The following is an 18,553-nucleotide window of genomic DNA, read 5'->3' as shown; positions in this document are numbered from 1 at the left end:
ACATTCCCCAATCTGGCCGAGGCACATGTTTATAGGCATTTATTTACAGTTTGGTTTTGGGCCTTAGCTAGCCATCAAACCACCAAAACGAACCCGTATCCCCCCCCCCGGCTACCTTCCCCCGATTCCCATCCATTTCCCCCTGATTCTTGGCCACCCGACTATTTTTCCTCTTGTACGTTGGCCACAAACAGGTCCCGGAACAATTGCATGAATGGCTCCCACGTCCTGTGGAAGCCGTCGTCCGACCCTCGAATGGCGAATTTTATTTTCTCCATTTGGAGAGATTCCGAGAGGTCGGACAGCCAGTCTGCAGCTCTGGGCGGTGCTGCTGACCGCCAGCCAAACAGGATTCTACGGCGGGCGATCAGGGAGGCAAAGGCAAGGGCATCCGCCCTCCTCCCCAGGAATAGATCTGGCTGGTCTGAAACCCCGAAGACTGCCACTATCTGGCATGGCTCCACCCTCACCCCCACCACTTTGGACATAGCCTCGAAGAAGGCTGTCCAGTACTCCACAAGTCTGGGGCAAGACCAGAACATGTGGGCGTGGTTGGCCGGGCCTCTTTGGCACCGTTCACATCAGTCCTCCACCTCCGGGAAGAACCTACTCATACGGTTTCTTGTTAAGTGGGCTCTATGTACCACTTTTCGTTGCGTCAGGCTGAGCCTTGCGCCGTGGAGGTGGAGTTGACCCTATGCAGTGCTTCACTCCAGAGTCCCCACCCTATCTCAATCCCCAGGTCGTCCTCCCATTTCATTCTTGGTGCGTCCAGTACGGTGTCGTCCCTTTCTACCAGTCGGTCATACATGTCGCTACAGTTCCCTTTCTCTAGGATACTTGCGTCCAGTAGGTCTTCCAGTAGTGTCTGTCGTGGCGGTTGTGGGTATGTCCTTGTCTCCTTTCGTAGGAAGTTTTTGAGCTGCAGGTACCGTAGCTCGTTCCCCTCAGCTAGCCGAAACTTCTCTGTCAGTTCGTCCAGTGTTGCGATCCTGTCGTCCGTGTATAGGTCCCTGACTGTCTGTGTCCCTCCGTCCTGCCTCCACCAGGTGACCAGGTGCGGGGCCAGTGCTGTCGCGAATTTTTTGTAGAAGTCCGCCGGGAATCCGTCCGGTCCCGGCTCCTTCCCCGTCTGCATGGAGCTAATGCTGTCCATGATCTCTCCCAGTGCTTGTGGTGCTTCCAGGTCCCGTTTTCTGCCCTCTCCCACGACTGGTATGTCCAGTCCATCAAGGACCCGGTTCATCCCAGCCTTCCCCGTTGGGGGCTCTGAGGTGTACAGCTCTTGGTAGAAGGCCTTGAAGGTTTTGTTAATCCTCTCTGGTTCTGTTTCCAACGTGCCTCTGGTACCCCTGATTTGCGCAATTTCTCTGGTGGCTGCCTGCTTTCTGAGTTGGTGTGCCAACAGGCGGCTGGCTTTGTCTCCGTGTTCGTACAGGGTCCCGCGCGCCTGGCGGAGTTGGTGCACTGCTTTCCTGGTGGAGAGCAGGTCAAAGTTCCTTTTGTAGTTCTTTTCTCTCCGCCAGGAGCTCTACGGTCGGGGCCTCGGAGTATTTACAGTCTACCTCCAGTATGGAGTCGACCAGCTTCTGCCTAGCCACCCTTTCCTCCCTATCTCTTTGCGCTTTGAAGGCAATGATTTCCCCTCTTAGTACGGCCTTAAGCGCTTCCCAGAATGTGGAGGATGAGACCTCCCCGTTTTGGTTGTTCGGCAAAGTTTAATAACTGAGTTATGCATGAGGGTGATGGATGTGACATCATATTGAATGGATAGAAAAATATTTATCTGTAGATGCATAACATGTTCTTCATACTTTTGTAAACCTTAATAAACAATAAATGTCAAAAACATTTTGCAAATGTATTTTTGATGCCTTTGATTTTAGTCGCTTAGAATTAAAAGTCAATCTTTTACCATAGTGTTTGTGTTCAGGATCCTCTCCAGTGATTATTGTGTAAATGGACCCGTATGGTGTGGTATCAGCCACACATGCTTCCAGATTCAAGCTTCGGTTGTGATAGTAATCTTCAGCACTCCTAAGCTAGAGAACTGAAAGTAATCGGCCAGAATTCCTGGTCCTGATGGCTTCCTGGGCCATTTGACATGAAAGTGCAGGTTCCACCCAAGGATCCCAGCTGGGAATGCCTAAATGTATGAATTTGATCTTTTTGAAAACAGTAGTCAAATTGCCTACTCACTTGCATGCTGACATGAATGCTATTGGATCAAATATCTGTTGTTGATTACCTGTTGGTGCCTGTCCCCAGTGCCCCTGAACAAGTCAACATCTACAAAAAAAGGATGGCATTTACATCATTGACATTATTCACTGAGAGTGTGTGTACATCACCAAGTGAGGGAATTAGGGCAGCAAAGGTGCTCGTTATTGTATCAATTGAAAGAATATATTGCAACAAATAACATTTATTTTAAATACAGATTCAGAACATCAATATATAACCTTATTGATGTATTTACAAGTCACAATTATGTGTCCTTGATGGAGGATTTAATTGACCTTGCTGACTTAACCTGAATTTGCATTTGGTCATTTTCTTGATGTTTTGCATTTGGCCATGCAAAGTATTGAAATCAAATTACCTATAATTGTATTGTCTGGCGGCTGGAAAAACACTTAAGTAAAGGGTTGCATCTTTGTTGTCTTGAGCTGTGGATTTTCCTGATTCTTTGATCCAAAATATAATAGTATTAGTAGAAAGAAGGATGAATGTGCTATGTAGGTTTTATCAAGCCTGTAATTCCATGGTCAAAATCAGCTATTATTTGTGCGACATGCATCTCAGGAAATGTACATGTTCTTGTACAGTTTTCATAGACAATATGACCATCAAGTTGCATCTTACACTGTAACTGCTGGAAATTGATCTCCTTTAGAGAATTGTTGTTGCAGTCTGCAATTTTGTTACGTTTTACATACCACAATAATTTACCTTGTACATAGTTTATATGCAAAACCATTAACAGTATTTGGGTCCAACAGATACTTCCTGTTATAAACAAGAAGGCAAACCCACATACGAGTCACTAAGAAATTTATTGTTTTAATTTACAAGCCTGTGGTTTACAGTGTATAAGTTGAAAGAGATAATATATATGACTCTGCTTTTTGCAACGTGCCTTTTATTAAAACAATTGATTAAATATGGTTCTAGGAAGAATAAATAGTTAAACTGATCTTTCAGTGATGCACCAATGTAACAAAGCAAGGTTTTCTGTTCTGCACATCTCGTGGTTTTGGTTACATTGAAACCTGTGGCTTACAAAGTTCCTGCCTGAAATTATAGATTTTTGAACAGCTATTATTACTTGCCTGTTTAATGAGGCTTTTATTGTGCTGATTGTGTTTGATTCCATACAAACAGATGAATTAGGAGCAGCAGTAGGCCACTTCACCCTTCAAGTGTACTCTGCCATTCAATAAGATCATGGCTAATCTGATTGTTACCTCAAGTCCACATTCCCTCCTACTTAAATTATGTGTTCATATTTTCACTATTTCAACATGTGAAATTGACATATAATGTATTAAGCTTTTGTAATGGCACTTTTGATAATGTGACTCGTCAAACAAAACTAATTTCCAGGCCTCGAGTTTTGCTGGAAAAAAGCTTTTTTTTTGGTCCACATTTTTCATCTTGCACTCTTCAGGATACTTTGCAAGAATACCAATGTCAGTGGAAACAACAAATTTATACTGTACTTGTACAGTATAAATTTGTTCCACTAATATTGATATTCTTGTAAACTGTTCTGCATGCAAGATGAAAAGTTTTGACAGTCTTTTTTTCAACAATACTCAAATTTCAAGGCATACATTTTTGAATTGAAACTATTTTTATCTTGAATTTGGATTTTGTAAATGTGACTGGCATCAAGGTTCACAGTTGTGTATTACCATTACATTCGTAGCTCTAATATATTTCAAATGTACAATAACTACGGTTGATTGTGGGCGATATTTTTTACAATTCTCAGGTGATGTGTGAGATGCAGTATTTGTATTTCTGTAAACAAGTGGACAGGAAGATTGTAACGTCACACTGTTGAGTATATCCAAACACAAAGTAAATATCACTCCTCAGCTATATTTCATTACATATTTTTATTAGAATTATTCAATACCTATTTTATCTGCATATTTGGCAAAAACCACTAATCCACATGTCTGCCCCTTTTGAGTGCAGAATAACAAATGGGGTTATTTTTACTCAATTTCTTTGAAAATCATGGTTTCAACTCAGTTAAATTAATTATCTTCTCACTTGCTAGCAGGTTAAATGTGGAATGGTACAGATTTAGGTGTATTTGTCAAAAATGAAAGTACAAATTTTCTGTGTGTGTTGATGTAAACTTTATATGTATATTCAAACAGCTCACTTCGTGGAATTTGCATTTGTAAAACAAAAATTTGTTAATTTTTCTGGTGCGGTGGCATGTAACACCAGGACTCCCTTTAGATGGCTCCACGTGCAGGTCCCAGTACTTTAGACTTTTCTGCCCTTTTTGCAAGGAATTTTAAGGAGATGGGCGGGTGATTCGTGAGGCATGGCCAGGAAATGGTGGAGGAGGCTCTGGGCCCGGTCAAGGAGCAGCTAGGCAAGATGGCTAAGGCGTTAGGCAAGCAGGCTGGGAAGTTGATAGAGGAGGAAGCTTTATCTCAGCATCGACTTGCATCATTGGAAGTCGAAATGGCGACAGAAATAAGGCCTTCAAGGCGAAACTTAATATAACGAACAGGCCCAGGTGCATGAACCTGAGGCTGGTGGGTCTGCCGGAGGGAATCGAGGGCTCAAGGCCGGTCAAGTACTATTCTACAAAGTTCTCTCAGCTGATAAGTGGCCAATTGTTTGCTGTGCCAAGGTTGGACAGGGCGTAATGGGTCTTGAGGTAGATGCCGCGACTGTTATTTGTGATATATATAAATGACTTGGATGAGAATGTAGGAGGTGTGGTTAGTAAGTTTGCAGATGACACCATGATTGGTGGCATAGTGGATAGTGAAGAAGGTTATACAAGATTGCAACAGGATCTTGGCCAATTGGGCCAGTGGGTTGAATTTAATTTAATTAATGGAATTTAATTTGGATAAATGTGAGGTGATGCGTTTTGGTAGATCAAATCAGGGCAGGGCCTATTCAGTTAATGGTAGGGAGTTGGAGAGAGTTACAGAACAGCCTTGAAGGTAGAGTCGCAGGTAGACAGGGTGGTGAAGAAGGCATTCGGCATGCTAGGTTTTATTGGTCAGAATATTGAATACAGGAGTTGGGACATCTTGTTGAAGTTGCACAAGGCATTGGTAAGACCACACATGGAATACTGTGTTACGTTCTGGTCACCCTATTATAGGAAAGACATTGTTAAACTAGAAAGAGTGCAGAAGAGATTTACGAGAATGCTACCAGGACTTGATGGTCTAAGTTATAAGGAGAGGCTGGGACTTTTTTCCCTGGAGTATAGGAGGCTTAGGGGTGATCTTCTAGAGGTCTATAAAACAATGAGGTGTATCGATAAGATCGATAATCGACATCTTTTCCCAAAGGTAGAAGAGTAGAACTACAGTACATAGGTTTAAGGTGAGAGGAGAGAGATACAAAAGAGACCAAAGGGGACATTTCTTCACACGGAGGGTGGTGAGCATCTGGCATGGGCTGCCAGAGGCAGTGGTAGAGGCGGATATAATTTTGTCCTTTAAAAAGCAGTTAGACAGTTATATGGGTCAGGTCGGTATCGAGGGATATGGGCCAAATGCAGGCAAGTGGGACTAACTTAGTGATAGAAACTGGGTGGCATGGCCCAGCCGGGCCGAAGGGCCTGTTTCCGTGCTGGAAACATCTGTGACTTTATGAATGAGCCACCGTCTGTGGCGATCATTCGGTTGTACAGTTTCCAGAGGAAGGAGCGGGTCCTGGCGTGGGCCAAGAAAAGCTGGAGCATTGACTGGGCGGTAACATGGTGAGAATTTACCAAGGTATCGACACAAAACTGGCGAGATGACTGGTGGCCTTCAATGAGGTGAAGACATCTTGCACAATCGAGGAGTGCGATTTGGTGAATGTACTCTGCCAAACTGAGAGTCACTCAAAAGGATTTATATTTTGAAACTCTGGAGCAGGTGGATGACTTCATCAGAGTCCATGGACAGGCAAGGTTTGAGGGATGCGGATGTGCTGCTGGGTGGTTGGAGTTTTACTATTCAGGTTCATGTTGATATGAGTTGGGTTGGAATTATGGTAGAGATGGTTAGATAGGGGACATTTCCTCTGCTCTGTTTTCATGTATTCTTCTGAACGGGTTTAGTAGTTGTTGGGATGTTGGGGGAAATGGGGTGTTTCTTCCCTGAGTTTAAGACTTGGTTTAATATTTGTGGGAATGAGGACCAGGGGTTAGGGGTCAGCACCAGGAGGTAGGGGTGAGCTTGGGGCAGGAGTTAAGGTGATGATTAGGGAATAGGTGGGGGGTGGGAGGGGTGGTGTGACTACCTTGCTAGCTCTACAAAGTAGGCGGTAGCACAGGGGGTGGAGGATGGAGAGAGAGTGACTGGGGCGGTCTGGAACGAAAGAGATTTTGTTCTTTTGTACAAAATGTGTTTTCTAGGATTGATTACTTTGTCATCAGCTGGCGCTGTTGTCAGGAGTGAAGAAGTCTGACTGCTCGCTGGTGGTCATCTCTGACCATGCTTCACAGTGGGTGAACTTAAATTTGGAGGTAGGCCGGGGATATTGTAAGGGGCAGTGGTTAGATGTCGATCTGTTGGCGAACCTGAAATTCTAAGCAAGGATCTCAGACTATCCAGGATTACATTTTGAATAATGACAATGGGTAGGTCTCTCCCTCGATATGATGGGAGCTGCTGAAGATAGTAATTAGGTGATAAATTCCATCTTTCAAGGCACATGTAGATGTGGAGGTGAGGAGGGAGCAGGAAAAACTGTTAGACGATATTATATAGGGGTTGATCGCAGGTATGTGAACAGTCCACCCCCAGAGCTATTATCGAAGCGATTAAAAACTGCAAACTCAGTTGAATTTGATCTCTACTGATGGGGCGGTGCGACATTTGAAGCGAGCTAAAGGGAAATGGGAAGAGGCCAAATCTGCTCCTGACCTATCGGCCAAGGAAGCGGGAGGCAAAGAGGGAGATTGTCCAGAGTAGGGTGCGGTTACACATTGCTCAGCACTGCTGCCCCACTGTGCCAGGGACGTGGGTTCAATTCCGACTTTGGGTGACAACCTGTGTGGAGTTTGCACATTCTACCCGTGTCTGTGTGGGTTTCCTCTGGGGGTTCCGGTTTTCTCCCACAGTCCAAAGATGTGTAGGTTGGATGGATTGGCCATGCCAAATTGTCCCTGAAGGTGGGGTTTCAGGAATAGGACAGGGGATTGGGCCTATGTAGTGTAATCATTCAAAGGGTCGGTGCAGACTTGATGGGCTGAATGGCCTCCTGCACTGTGGGAATTCTATGATTTTTTTTTTCTTTTTAAATTTAGAGTGCCGAATTCATTTTTTTTCAATTAAGGGGTAATTTAGCGTGGCCAATCCACCTACCCTGCACATCTTTGGGTTGTGGGGGTGAAACCCACTCGAACACTGGGAGAATGTGCAAACTCCATACATATAGTGACCCAGAGCCGGGATCGAACATGGGGTCTTGGCGCTGTGAGGCAGCTGTGCTATGACCACTGTGCCATCTATGATGTGGGGGGGGGGGGGGATGGTCTCGGTTCAGGATAAGGCAAATGAGATATTTACTGTGAAAATTTATACAGGTCTGAACTGCCGCGGGATGGGAGGGATATGATGCAGTTCCTGGGGGAGTTGGTGTTTCCCAAGGTGGGGAGGTGTTACAGGAAGAACGAGACCACCGTTGGTGTTTGAAGAGATCAAGGAGGCTCTGACATTGATGCAGTCGGGGAAGGCTCTGGGGTCTGATGGGTTCCCGGTTGAATTTTGTACAAAAAATTCATAGACCAGCTGGCCCCTTTATTTTTGGGGATGTTCATGGGCTCCTTGGAGAGAGGTGCTCTGCCACAGCACTGTGGCAGGTGGTGATTTCTCTGCTCCTAAATAAGGAAAAAGACCACGCAGACAGCGAGTCATATCATACGATCTCCCTGTTAAAATGTGGACACGAAGCTTCTCGATAAGGTTTTAGCAGTGGTGAGGAAAGACCAAATGCGGTTTGGAAAGGGGTGGAGATTGTCTGCCAATGTCAGACGGCTGTTGAGCATGGCACTTACCCCGGGAGAGAGCCGGGTTCTGGAGATCATAATTTCGCTTGAAGCGGAGAAGACCTTCGGGTAGAGTGGGGACTATCTGTTCGCAATACCAGAGAAATTTGGGTTTGGACCGGGATTCATAGCATGGGTGCGTCTGTTATATGCGGTCCCATTTGCCAGTGTTTGCACTAACAAAGCGATTTCTGAGCCCTTTCGTCAGTACAGGGGCACCAGGCAGGGATGGCCGATGTCCTCTTTGCTGTTTGCAATAGCAGTAGAGCCACTAGCCATGGCGCTGAGGACTTTGAAAGCTTGGCAAGGCGAAGTTACAGGAGGGGTGGAGCATAGGGTCTTGCTATACGCTGACGATTTGTTGTTATATGTTAGGGACCCTGAGACGTCAGTGGGAAGCATTATGGGGATTTTTGCAGTGCTTTGCTGCCTTCTCTGGCTGTAAGCTAAATGTAGGAAAGAGCAAATACTTGGTGGTTGGGGCACCACAGCGGAGAGGGGGGACTTGGTGGGTTGCCGTTCCAGCTTGCAGGAAGTCATTTTTGATATTTGGAGGTTCAGATAGCAAAGGACTGGGGAAATTTCGGGCGTTGAACTACACTAGTCTGGTGAGGAAGGTTAAAGCAGACCTGGAAAGGTGGGATGGTCTCTGACTACCCCTGGCGGGCTAAGTGCAATTGGCTAAGTTGAATATCTTGCCGAGACGTTTATTTTTATTACCGTGCCTCCCAGTGTTTCTGCCATGGGATGCTTCAGAGAGATCGACTGGCTTGTGACTGGGTTTATTCAGGCGGGTAACGGTTCGAGGATCAGGAGGGTGGTGCTCAGAGCGAGAGACAATCAGTGTCTAGCATGTTTTTCTGTGTGTGTGTGTGTAATTCATTATAGCCTTCAATCGTTTCAGTTGGATTTCAGTCAAACATAATGGGTATGAAATATATTCTCAAAGCTGTTCAGAAGAAATTGGCTTTTCTTTTGCAAGATTTTTCTAAAGCATGTTTCTGGTTGTAGGGTCTCCCTGTGTATCGTTTCTATTCTCAAATATTACTGAAAAATGAAACATGCTGTCGAAGGTTTTTGTCTTGCCCTCATCAAGCCAGATTTTAAAAAGGCAGCAAGCAACAGTTTATCCTGTATGAGAAAGGATTCTGATTGGTTGGCAAGTAAACTCTGGTCAAAGCATTGCCATGGTGAATGCACCAGGGAACTACTGTCCCAGTCTTTCATTTAATTCCAAAAGGGCAATTCCTGGGCATACTCCTTTTGTTTGCAGAGGATAGATCACTGTATATAAATATATGTAGCTTCTGTAAAGTATAATTGAACCACACTGCGAGCCCAGCTGATGATATTAAATTGATTGTTACTGTAAATCTAAACACACTCTGGATTATTCAGCAAGTGTTCTCCACTTGGGGAATCACATATAATGTTAGACATTATGTTCTGAATTTTGCAAGCACAGACTGGTTGAATATGGTCTGTACTCTGCCTGTTGTGAACAGCCAAAGGGACGTGCTGTTTGAAATGATCCACCAGTCATTGGGACATGGGGCCTACGTTCCTGGCATTTGTGTGGTAGGCAGAAGGCCTTTTTGGCTTGATGATAGCATCATGTTCATGGAAAATACCATTCGACTTGCTAATGCATCGTAGCAGTGAGAAACGACTAGCTTATCATGTTGCTCAATGTTTTGAGATACCCTTCCAGGCTAATTTTAAGACAACTGGGCATTTTTAAGTCAGGGCCAAGATATTTTTTATTTGTGAACCTCTGGGCACATGCAGTGGAATCTCGGCATCATATGAATCCATGTTAAATCAATTTGCTCAGGTTGCAAGCTGGTGTTCAAGATCTTGGCTGATGTGTTTAATAATTAATCATGAAAAGCAGCTCTTGCCTAACTTTCAGGTTAGAAGGTGAAAGGAGGCCTAACCATTCAATGGTGAATTCATTTAAAAGAAAAGTAAATTTAAAGTACGCAATTCTTTTTTTCCCAATTTGCTGATCTATGTTGGTCAACCTGACAATACCTCAGTTTTAAAATCTTTGTTTTCAAATCCCTCCCTATCTCCGTACACCCCAACCGTACAACCCTTTGTGATCTCTGCACTCTTGCAAACCTGGCATCTTGTTAATCCCTGATTTTAATCATTTCAGCACTGATAGCTGCGTCTTAAACTGCCGTGACCCTAAACTCTAGAGTTCCCTCCTTAAACGTCTTGGTTGTTCTCTCTCCCAATTTCAGACTCCTGAACGCCCATCTCTGGATTCAGTTTTTACACACCTGTCCGAATATTTCTTTGTCACTCTTCTGTCGAATGTTATTTTCTAATGCTGCAATATCATGCTTCAGAATGTTTTACCAAATTAAAGATGATGCAAATTACTGTTGTCGGCTGATGGATGGAGACTTATAAACCACTGTTATCAGACAAGGGAGGAGAGTTTATCAAGAAATTTTGATGACAGTGTCGAGGCGAAGGAAAAACTTCCATGTTATGCATATGACCATTTAGCAGGAACCAGATGATGTGTTTGTCACTTTTTTAAGCATTGGAAACTAGTTACAGGCTTGGAGATCTTCTTTAAACTAACAAGGACAACCAAAAATAAGACATTCTTTCAGCTATTTGGATTGAGGAAAACTCAGTGGGGCTGGGAGTTGTTTCTTCAAATTCTGGAATGAGGCAAATTCTGAGAAATCCCCAGCAGAAGCAATGCAAAAGTCAGGTGGAAGAGTTTGTTTTTGAAGCAGCAGGACCTAGGAAGGCATAGAACAGTAACATTTCCAAATAGCTGTGATGCAAGCCAGGGACCCTGGTGGATCCTTAATGGCAGGTAATTGGGTGCAATCTGGCTTCAACTTTTTGTTCCAGTAGTTTGATGAAGCTGTTGTCTGCTCAATTTTCTGGCTGCAACAAAAGTTTGGCGTTTGTGTAGGGCTTTCAATGTAATTCTAGCTACTCCATCCAAAAATCTTCTCAGCTCTGCACCTTCTCTCATTGACAAAATACCTATTATCTTTCTCCCACCTCGTCCTCTCCCTCACTACCTTCCCGCAGTATATGAGTTGAAAATATGTTTTGTGTATGCACTGTAGCAAGGTAAGGTGCAACGAATGGTGCAAATTTATGTTCCAGCTACAATCTGTTAATGCCACTTATTTTCATATTTTGTAGATGATCCTTTGGGATTGGGACTTGAAGCAATGGTTCAGAAGTTACCAGTATCAGGTTGGTATCAAATTTGTATCAACATGTGCATTGGCCCAAGAACACAGTACCGTCTGAATATCTTCACATTTTTGCACACATAAGTGCTTTACTATCTTGCAATTGTGGGTTTTACGTTTATTGTTTATATTCTGACCTTTTGACATAATGCAAAATTGTTCTGGCACTGTAAACGAGGAGTGCCAGACAGTTTGTTGAGATTGTTCGATATGACTGCTAATGGAAAGATGTGGAGGGTTTTACCTGCCATTTTACTTTTTGCTAAATTTGAAACCACCGTCAACTAATTAAGGAAAACTCTCCACCAGAGGTTAGTTGGAAATTTTTTAAGTTTTCCCTTGGTAATAGCATATTCTGAAGCTCCTGCATTTATACTTCTGGTTGTTTGGTTTGAAGTCCTCTGCTTTCATGTTTAGAAATTAGATCAAAATTTGTTGTATATCTGAATCTTCATTTTAAAAAAAAACATCTCCTCTGTTTAGCTTGGACATTGTTGTATATTACTTATAATAGTTTGCCAGCTTCTGACAATCTAGTGAAAAACTGACTCTCCCAAAGAGTAATTGGTATCTTGATATATTGATTGCATTTCTAAATTGATTGCAAGTGGATAGACATGCCACGGCATCTCTTATGCTGACTTAGAGGGTGCACTGTTTTATGATTTTGTTTCTAACCCATATAACTACTTGGTCTTCAGTTCCCAGCAATCTGATTCATTAATCTCTCTCTCTCTCTCTCTCTACCTTTCTTCTGCAGATTATTTCCTCCCTCTCTCTTCGTCATTCCACTAATAACAGACACATAGTGTGTGTCCCTGTCTCCTTCAAAAGCAAACAACGTGTGCCGTTTTTTCCAACAAAGCTTTTTGACAATGTTCTTTAAAATAGCAGCAAATAATTGTTGGGTTTTTACTTCCCACTGGGGTAGCTTTTGCAATATTTTAGTCACGTTTCTGTTTATATGTTCTGTATTTTCTCACTACTTATACATTTTGACTTTTTACCTCTTTTTCTTTGGGGGTAATTTTCTCCTGCTGAATATTTTCACATTTCCTTATTTTTCCCTTCATCTCTCTGCCTGCCTATTTTTCGGTCTCTCTATTTCCATTCCTTTTGCTGTAGCCTTATCCCCGCCAGGGATTCTATGAATCCATGTATGATTGTTTATCTTTGTTCTCTGTATTCAACCCCAGCCACTAGTGAGGTTTAATACCTGTATTTTCTTCTGTTCCACTTTCCTTTCACACGCTTTTCCATTGGCCCTATTGCTCTGCTGTAGTTCAGTTTGACATAAAATCTGAAAACGTAGAAACATCCAAAGAAACAGAAAATGTTGCAGAATCTGTAGAAATAATGAAAAAAATAGAAGAACCCACGCCAGTAATAAATGTGTGAAATATTAGAAAGAATAAGTGAGAGTACGCCAATATGTAGTATATCCATTATTTGATAAAAAGAGGATTAAACTTCTGTTGAAGAAAAGGCATACATGTCTGCTGTTTACCTCCTTAAATTCCTTTGTACCCCTTCCACTGTTTCTTGGATTTTATAACAGAGGCTATTTGTCCGATTTTGCCTTTCCATGTTCTCTGAAACAGTTACACACTGGATGCCAGTATCTTGTCTTTTCCCCATACTACGTTTACTCTGAATTATTTTCTGATTAACGATCCTCCATTGAGTGGGTTACTTGCAAAACATAATCCAAGAATTTGGGATGGCAGAATTGTGATTTCTGTGAAGTCTGTGTAGTTTGACCCGAAATCTCAGAGCACTGGGAAGGTGACACTGATTCTGTCTATGGTGAGATGCTGGTTTAACTCACTTGGCTAGACAACTGGTCCGTGAGGCAGAGCAAGGCCAGCTGCATGGGTTCAGTTCTCATACCGGCTGAAGTTACTTGTGAAGGCCCTGGCTTCTCAACCTTGCTCCTTGCCTGAGATGTGGTTATCCTCCGCTTCTCTCTCTCTCTCTTCTCTCCCCACCCACCCCTTATCCCATCTCCCTCAAAGGGGAAAGCGTCATATGGTCATCTGGGACTATGGTGATTTACCTATGGTGAGATAGGATATTGGGGATTAGCAATATATTGGAGAAGGTTTTGGGAAAGTGGGAGAGAGGTTTTGGCATTTCTGCTGCATATTCTGGGATCTAGAATCAGTGGTGATGAGATTTTGGATCGCTGAAATGGGATTGCAACATTAGACTGGAAGGATTGCAACATTAGGTAGGAAGGGTTGCAACATTAGGTAGGAAGGTATCAAGGCTCAGGAATATGTTCAGAGATTGAAAAGGGCCATGGGAAGAAGAGGTAGTGTCCAAAATCTTTTCCGCCTAGCAGGACGAAAAGGCTGAAATCCTCTGATCAAAGATTTGAGGGTCAAAATATGGGTGAATGGGGGAGAGCTGAAGGCCAAAATGTTGCTCTGTTTGTGTTTTCTATATTAAAGACTCATATAAGTAAGTTATTGTTGCTGACCATGACTTTGACCTCCTTCCCTCCTCCAGTCGGCCTCCTCTCCATCCCCTCCTGTCAGCCGAATCATCAATGAATTGTCTGGAGAACCCCTTCCACCACCCTGTTTCATCTTGTCCAAACACACAGGGATCTCATAGACTAGTACAGCCTCTAATGATCCCAATGTACAAAGTTCTCAAAAATAACCAGCAACCATTTGTCTGGTTGGTTGTTCACCAGTGAGCTCTTGGACTCCACATATTACAACCATTTCATCTTTCATTGAGTCTGCACCAACCCTCTGAAAGAGCACACTACCTAGGCCCATGCCCCAGTCCTATCGTAACCTCAACTAACCTGAACATTCCATGGACACTTAAGGGGTAATTTTATCATGGCCAACCACCTAACCTGTACATCTTTGGACTATGGGAAGAAACTGGAACACCTGGAGGAAACCCACACAGACACGGGGCGAAAGTGCTTCTATGAATTTCTCCTTCACTGCCCATATTACCGTGCTGCTTGTCATCTATCCATCTGATTTTGATTATTTGATTGTTGACTAAGTTGTAGCTTGTTCCATATGTTGTGTCAAACTCCATTGTGTTCAGTTAGTCACGTCATGAAAACGTTGACCTCCTACTTCAGGGCCATTAAATAATTTTGAGACCATGCTGTGCTTTTTTTCCTTTATCCTCCAGATGATCCCTTTCCTATGTATTTAATTTTAATCTTTTTTTAAAAAATGACAGTGTTCAACAAGATGTACCAGTTAAAGATAGGTATTTGGAAGTTAGCAACACTGAGAGATTATTTGTATTAAGGTTGGCCCTTGGGTTTGGCATCAGTAGTGGATGGTCATTTGTTTCAGCATAGCTGGGGTAGAGGGCCTTAAGTTTACTCGCACTGTATTGGGGCTGTGGAGTTTTGCAGAGCAAAGAGGTGTAATGTAGTCTTTGGTTTAGTATTAGTTTCCTGTTTCTGTCAGCACTAAAGGAAGCGTGAGTGCATGGATATGACTACGTGACTGGTTTGGGAGTCTCAGATCTGGCATTATTGACTTGGGATTTTCTGATTGATGTCTGCAGCACTGATTTTGGTGATTAGTGATTTGTTTTTTGGTTGTGCATTCATGTATCTGTCACTTGATCTATCTCCCAATTTCGCCATTTTTGTCTGTCTTGATCTGTCTTTGTAAATAACTGAGACACACACAGACCAAGGCCTGTAATCTCTGAGTTCTTGGGCAGTGTCACTTGGGGTAGCTCAAAGATGCGCTGGGCAGAGGTTCCTGGGTAAGAAATGCACGACAAGTTCAAACCTTTAATGGACAACTGCCCTGCACCGGGAACCCTTTCCCATTCAAAAATACGATTTAAATTGCAAACTTTGATAGTTCTGACGGTTGTACAGCAGTAGTTAGCCAAAAAAAGTTAGAAGAATTACAACCACTTCTAACTTCTGGGTAACTATATCACTTAATCCTATCAGTTTTCCTTGGTGATTACTGTTTTTCTCTCCGTTTTGCATCTTCATTTTCCACTGTTCTTGGGATGCTTGCTGAGTCTTTTACAGTGTAGATAGATTAAAAACATTTGTTCAAAGCCTTTTCCATTTCCTTGTTTCGCATTATTAATTCCCCAGTCTCATCCTCTGAGAAACCAATGCTTCCTTTAGCTACTCTCTTCCTTTTTATACACCTGTAGAAACTTTGACTTTTTATATATCTTGCTAGTTTTCTCTCCCTACTGTCTACAAAATTATGAGAGGTATGGACAGGGTGGATAGCAACAAGCTTTTTCCAAGAGTGGGGGTGTTAATTACAAGGGGTCACGATTTCAAGGTGAGCGGGGGAAGTTTAAGGGAGATGTGCTTGGAAAGTTTTTTACGCAGAGGGTGGTGGGTGCCTGGAATGCTTTGCCAGCGGAGGTGGTAGAGGCGGGCACGATAGCATCATTTAAGATGCATCTAGACAGATATATGAACAGGCGGGGAACAGAGGAAGTAGATCCTTGGAAAATAGGCGACAGGTTTAGATAAAGGATCTGGATCGGCGCAGGCTGGGAGGGCCGAAGGGCCTGTTCCTGTGCTGTAATTTTCTTTGTTCTACTCCAAAGAGGGAATTTGCATGTAGACAGGTGGAGAATGGTGAGTTTAGTGGAGGAAAATAAAGAGGGGAGGAGGAATGCCATGAGAGAAGAGGAATGGGTGATAATGGAGAGTGAGGAATTGGGGATAGCGTGAATGAAAAATGGAGGGGATGGATGGGAAAGACAGTGGATGAGGTAAGCGTGTGTGAGAGTTGTTGAGCTGGGATCATAAGCGAAAGGAATAATTGGAGGAACAGAACAGTGGAAAAACATTAGGAGAGGATGGTGAGGGAAGATGATTAGCGAATGCTAAAGAGCATTGGAGAATTTTGTTCATTACACCAATCCTGTTGGTGGTTCTGCCTTCACCTGAATGGGTCCTGAGCTCTGTAATTCCCTCTCTCAGCCTCTCTGCCTCTTTATCCTCCTCTCCTCCTCTCAGTTGCTCCTCAAAGCCCACCTCTTTAACCAAGCTTTTGGTCAAATGTCCTAATGTCTCTATGGTTTTGTGTCAAATTTTATTTGATGACCCTGCCATGAAGCACACCGGGATGATCTACGATGTTAAAGGCGCCATGGAAATGCAATTATTTGAATAGGTAAGAGAAATTGTGAGGGAAAGGAGATGGGGCAGAAGAGCAAATAATTGAGAGAAGGAACAGGGAGGAGGATCAAGGGGTTGGCAGAAAATAGTATAAGGACAGTGGAGTACAGAAGGAAGAAAATAGATCGGAGGATGGGGAGTGAGAAGCGGAAGCATGAAGCAGTTTTGTCACCTTTGGGGAAAAATTTTCTCGAAGTTGCCAAATTATTTGATTTTTTTCTTTGTGCAGCTGACCACATTTGATTATGATACTGTTGAATTCTGAAAGTTTAATAGAGCTTGTGGACTTCTTGCTTATTTTACTTAGTGGTGTGATGAATGAGGAATTTCAGATATATATTGTATAATATGTATTTGGTGCAGTAAGGGTTAAAAGCCTGGGTTAGTGTGTGCATAAGTTCTGGAGTTTTTTTTTCCATATCCTGGTTGACAAGACCAGCACTTTGACTACAGAGGTACAATTAAAGCATCGGAAAGCATTGCAACCTACTTGTGACAATAAGCGATTATTATTATTATGTATATTGTTTCCCTGAAGTAGGGTTAATAGAACTTTGGTTCTATAAAGAAGATTCCCTGGTGAGTAGATAATTGGGGACATTGTGTTTAGTTTTAGGAAGATGATGTAGTCATTGGGAGGAGCAAGGATCTGAAGCAGTCAGGTGTTGGGTTTTGAATTCAGTTTTGATCTGTCTGTGAACAAACTAGCAGTTTCTTTCAAAGCAGTTAAGTTTGTTAAAAAAAATAAAAAATGCCTGTGAACAGGACAGTTTCTGAAAAGGCTGGCAGGTTAAATAGTAATTTGATAAGGCAGGAATCCTGCAATCTGGTTCTTGAAGTATTGATCTCTCTTCCCAAGCAGTTTATCCAAGACATCCCTTTACGGCAAGTAATCCTGGGTCTGCTAACTGTGTTTAAAAGTGGACTTTAACCCGAGATGAGTTTTGCTTGAGTGCAAATGAGAACATCCACACATACCATTAATACACACTGTTTGTACAAACCCCCCCCCCCCCCCCCCGCAGCTCTGGCATGTTTGCGTCTTGAATATCGCCGCCAGGGAGCACGACGATACCCCAAACCCCAGTAACTCCGACAAAACCTCAAACATCCCCACTCCACACACGCGCACACAACCCCTCCAATTTCTGCACCCACAGAATATATTGCTGTGGTTTGCCGGCCCCCTCCCACAACTCTCTCAACGACCTTCCACCCACAGGAAAAAACCATTCATCTGGGTCCTTGTCATATGCACCCTGCACGCCACAAGAGTCAATTGACCCAGAGCAGCACCTCATTCCATATTTTGCGTCCTTTTTAAAAAAAAAAGTATTTTTATTCAGGTTTTGCAGAACTTTTCATAAAAGAACAGTAATAACAATAATAACAAACTAACTAGAGTGAATAGTAACATAGTGTAAAAAGAGAATATAGAATAACAATTAAATAGACATTACCCCACGTGACCCAGTCTTCCCACACCATCCCAATGAAGCACTCACCCCCTACACCCCTCACCCCCCCCCCACCTAGCTCTCTTTTTAAAAAAAAATATTTTTTTTGAAATAATTTTTATTCAAGTTTTCAACAACAAATTTTTATCACAACAGAGAAAAACAGTAACCCCTCCCCTCCAATACAAAAACAATAAATTAACAAGAAAAAGAAATAAGCATAAAACCATGAGAACAAACCCCCATAACGAACCCGTAGCCCTCTTCCCCCGATTCCCGTCCATTTTCCCCTGATTCTTGGCCACCCGGCTATTCTTCCTCTTGTTCGTTGGCCACAAACATGTCCCGGAACAATTGCATGAATGGCTCCCACGTTCTGTGGAAGCCGTCGTCTGACCTTGGGATGGGGAATTTGATTTTCTCCATTTGGAGAGATTCCGAGAGGTCGGAC

General features: G+C 43.0%; 1 protein-coding gene across 4 annotated transcripts in view; it reads left to right on the top strand.

Annotated features, from left to right (window-relative positions):
• The window catches only part of pde3b (phosphodiesterase 3B), a 321,094-nt gene that overhangs the window by 178,820 nt on the left and 123,721 nt on the right, over positions 1-18,553 (top strand). For 3 of the 4 annotated variants that reach the window (XM_038808098.1, XM_038808097.1, XM_038808096.1), the window contains exon 2: positions 11,435-11,488. The exons of the other annotated variant lie outside the window; for it this stretch is intronic. In XM_038808098.1, coding sequence (XP_038664026.1) covers positions 11,435-11,488 — 54 coding nt within the window. The remainder of the gene's footprint in view (positions 1-11,434; positions 11,489-18,553) is intronic. 4 annotated transcript variants of the gene reach the window in all.

This window comes from Scyliorhinus canicula, chromosome 9, assembly GCF_902713615.1.
Source record: "Scyliorhinus canicula chromosome 9, sScyCan1.1, whole genome shotgun sequence".
Taxonomy (NCBI): domain Eukaryota; kingdom Metazoa; phylum Chordata; class Chondrichthyes; order Carcharhiniformes; family Scyliorhinidae; genus Scyliorhinus; species Scyliorhinus canicula.
Note: the sequence above shows the minus strand (reverse complement) of the source record. Positions and strands in the feature narration are given on the sequence as shown.